Below are 4,309 nucleotides of genomic sequence, written 5' to 3'. Positions count from 1 at the left end.
TCAATGGTTTTTAAAAAAACTTTTCACCTCTGTGTGTATCACACAACTTACTTGCCTGCTCCCAACAAACACACCTCTTTTCAAATGTTTTTGATTTTTAGGTCATGTATATCTGATGTATTTTAACTATTTTTTGAATGACCCCTGTCCCCCTCATCCCCTAATTTCCATCTCATTTTAGTATACTTATATATATAATACACATTTGGGTACAATTTTGTATTTTACTTGGGTGCTGTAACAACAAAAGTACCACTTGGAGTTTTTACCATCTTCATTGTAGTGTTCTTGTCTTGAGCTGATAGCTTTACACAATCCGAAACCCTCCACTTCTTCAAGGGCATTCTACATGTAGGCACCTTGGTCTTTCTACTACTTGCTTTCTTCTTGATTGCAATGTCCCTGTCTTGAGCCTTATACAACTTTCGCGCAATTTGATCTTCTTGTTTCCTCTGACTTATTTTCGCATTTACTCCAGGCCTGCTGTGACAGGTTGTGTGTTTATTATACCTGGAATGACTGATTCTGTGCCATTTGCTATTAAATGACCTTGTCTTTAAGTTTGTGTTACATCTTTTATACTTGCAAGTACGCCTCTGAATTTCATGTGCAGATAGTTTCTTCGCAAGTGCAACAGCTGCCATGTTTAACTTGGGATGCAACTCAAGAACGCTTTGTTCCACAAGAACTTTTACCGATTTATTACACGATTTGGAAGAGTTGTCAACTTTTGGTTTCTTTTCTTCATAGTTACTCATTATAACACATGTTCTGTCAATGACACTTACAACTTCCAAATCACCATCCGATGCCATTCCACTATCCGATGTCACCATATTATCATACATCATCACATCATTACCATGCTCATCACTGGTATTGATTGTATCCTCATTACTCATAGATGGCAACTCATCTAACGTGCAATTCCAATCATAACTTCCTGTTCCATCACTATCGCTACATTGAACCTCACCACCACTGTATTCTGCACTACTTGCATCCTCACCATTGCTACTTTTGCTATCAACTACTTTTCCACATCCCAGCTTTTGAATTGGCATACTTTTCTCTTGCTGGCATCGAGGACACCACACCATTACCCATTTCAGCTCGTTCTCTTTAAACCAGCCCCGTTTAGTTTTGTGACCAAGAGGGCATGTAAATTTCCAGTATACTTTCATTTGATCACTCAAATTTTCTTCGCATGAGTGATCAGAGAGCTCCCAATCCAGCCACTCGTTGCTGAATTTAACAACTTCATTGACCAAGTTCTCTGCCTCTGTTCGACTGAGATTCTCCCCAATTTCTTGAGGATGGATTTTGCAGTTATACAGCACTTCATTCATGATGATATTGCCGACACCAGAGAAGTGTGTTTGGTCCAATAGAATGTTACAAACATGATCACCTTGCCTCACAGCTTCAGCGGCCTGTTCTCTATCAAAAGTCTCACTTAGAATATCTGTCTTGGTGTCTTCACAAGGTCCTGCTACAATTTTGAGAGAGCCACCGAAAAATGCAAGATATTTTCTATCTTGGAAATGGAAAACCAATCGAGGTTGTTGTTCTTTACTTAGCTTCAGCCCAATTTTAAGTCTTCCGTGCATCTGGAAATGATACCGCAACCAGATGGACTTGTCTTCATCTCCTGCACAACTGTGAGAGAGTTTGATGAACATTTGTTTGCCGTACACTTGTACTAAAGAGAAATAAGCTCTTTGCCACATTTCTTTGTCGATTAACTTGGTGGTGCCAGATATCATTTCAATTTTGTTACCTTCAAATTGCTGTGTCATGTGGCCCCAGTTGCGAAGCCAAGGTCCTTCTGCCATCGTGAGGAGATAGATGTTGTTTCTGATGTTCAAATTCTGATACAATGTGGTTGACTGGTGGCAAGCTCCAAATATATATATTTCTGAAAATGATAATAAAGAAGGTGTTAAGTTTATTTGAAATCTAAAAACAGTGCACAAAGAACCTTTGCATAAATTTGTATAGTGGTGCCCTAAAACTGCAAATGTAGAATGGAAGACCATTTCAATCTAGAGGGGGGGGTTGGAGGATAAATCACCCCAATATTTTGCCAGGGGGATGGTCCATACAATCATTCCCCACCCCAAATGTTGATGCCTGTATGTGGGTCTCTGACCAAATTAACCTCATGGCCATTTTGTACCATATTTCATCATTTTAGCTTCAATATAACACAATTTTGTTCACGAGCTTCTCACGCATTTGTACCATAAAGCTATTTGGTTGCCAAAAGGTGACAGATTCACTATACTTCAAGAATTTTTTCCAACCTCATCCCCCACCAATGTCAAAAAGAAATCTACGCCACTGAACTTGGTCAGAGGTCCTTTTGAATAATCTATTCTACTCAGGAGGAATGTCCACTCCTTTGTCCCTATTGAAATTGTCTGGAGTAGAATGGATATATGTCAAGATTCCATTAACTTCCATTAAGGGATCTGGAATGAGCGTTTTGAGCGTTTAGACAGTATTTTTTGTGGGACATGAGAGCACCTCAGACGTGTCGAATTGCATTCTGAATACGAAGAATGTCTTTCTGATATCAAATAATTTTCATTTTTGAATTTCACGATATAATACAAATTTTATGACAAATTATTAAAATTTGATATTTTTCACATTTTTGATATATAACAGTCCTCGAAGTAAATTTTGTAAATCTAGATATATTCTTAAAGTGTATGTACCTGGGAGGAAAAGCCGACGATCAATTGAAAATTTTGACCTTTCATATTGAAGATATGGATTTTTTTCCCAAAAAGACCTATTTTTTTTTGGTGTTTTGGGGAAAAATCCATATCTTCAATAATGAAAGGTCAAAATTTTCAATTGATCGTCGGCTTTTCATCCCACCTACATACACTTTAAGTATAAATCATCAGATTTATAAAGTTTACTTCGAGTACTGTTAAATATCAAAAATATCAATTTTAATCATTTGCCATAAAATGCTAATTTCAAAAATCAAAATTATTTGATATCAAAAGGACATTCTTCGTATACATTCAGAATGTGATTCGATATGTCTCATGTGCTCTAATGTCCCACAATAAATACTGTCCAAACGTTCATACCCCATCCCTTAAGTCAAGTTCAAAATCTTGGTACATTGTATTGTCCCAGTCCATTAGCGCTAATCCGGCTTGAAATGTGTGGGGGGGAACATTTGGCCCGAATTGTCAAAAAGTGGCTGAAAAGAACAGAAAATGGGTAATTTTGGCGAAAGGTGGGTGAGGGACACGTCCCCCTGGGATTTACATGTACGCCCATGGATGTCCCAGTCAATGCCGAGTTGGTTTTGCCATGCATGCTCACTATTGTTCAGCAACTGCTGATTTTTGTGTGTTGCCAGAATCAGTGTCTCTTTGGTGTTCGCCAGTTCTCTTCTTCAAAGTTCTGCCAGTTTCACCAACAGACCCACAAGGTATAGAATAGATAGCTCCTGGCTGGAGATCCTTGGAAATAGGGTTCTTTTGGTGTATAAGTTGCTATTTTAGGGTATTGGTCATTTTGAAGTGAACACAAAGGTTTTTCTACTGAAGAACTTTGTGTATAGCTTCAGAGGTCCCAGCTACATGTACGTACAGCAAGATGACAGTCGCATTTAGGCCTAGGTTCATCAAGCGTGTCAGTCCTGGATGATAAGTCATGAACAAATTTAGAAGGGTACTTGTTGAGCTTCAAAACTTGTTGGATGTGAGTGTTTTCATGGAGTAAATGTATTTTTATCATTGACATTGTAATTATAGTTGTAGTTATAGTTGTAATCACATTTTTATAATCATTTATAATTGTAGTTGGATTATAGTTGCATTTATAGTTGTGGTTAGAATTGTAGCTGGATTGAGAGTTATAATTAGAGAGTTATAGTTGAGTCTAGAGTTATAGTTGAGTTTATAGTTACTTTTAATATAGTAGTTGTAGGTTTAGAAGCTTTTAGAGTTAGGGTTGAATATTTAACTTATGCTACATATGATCACAGAAGTAAGAAATCTTTCATGATGATCAGGTATTAAACCTAGTAAATTCAAAACCTAGGTCTAGAGATTTAAATCTTCTTAGACTATACTCCAACATCAGATACTCTTTTTTTCTGGAAGACCTGGGTAAATTACTTGAGGGCACAACAAAGGGGAATTACACAGCCGTGACGTTAGTCACGGCTGTGTCTTTTTTCTTACAGGTTCTTTCTTCTTCTTCTTCTTCTTCTTCTTCTTTCTTCTGTCAACCTTTACATTTGCTCTAGCACTCACATGCTTACATCGATTTTGAC

General features: G+C 37.4%; 1 protein-coding gene across 1 annotated transcript; it reads right to left on the bottom strand.

Annotated features, from left to right (window-relative positions):
* Positions 1-224: 224 nt before the first annotated feature.
* On the bottom strand, positions 225-1,908 carry LOC140147902 (uncharacterized). The gene has a single exon (XM_072169691.1). The coding sequence runs from the start codon at positions 1,833-1,835 to the stop codon at positions 225-227; it is 1,611 nt and encodes a 536-aa protein (XP_072025792.1). The 5' UTR covers positions 1,836-1,908.
* Positions 1,909-4,309: the final 2,401 nt, after the last annotated feature.

The sequence above is a fragment of the Amphiura filiformis genome, chromosome 3, assembly GCF_039555335.1.
Source record: "Amphiura filiformis chromosome 3, Afil_fr2py, whole genome shotgun sequence".
Classification (NCBI taxonomy): Eukaryota; Metazoa; Echinodermata; class Ophiuroidea; order Amphilepidida; family Amphiuridae; genus Amphiura; species Amphiura filiformis.
This window is presented reverse-complemented; position numbering and strand designations above follow the sequence as displayed.

Coding starts and splice junctions, on each gene's coding strand:
- LOC140147902 (XM_072169691.1), bottom strand. CDS start 1,835: ATGGCAGAAGGACCTTGGCTTCGCAACTGGGGCCACATGACACAGCAA.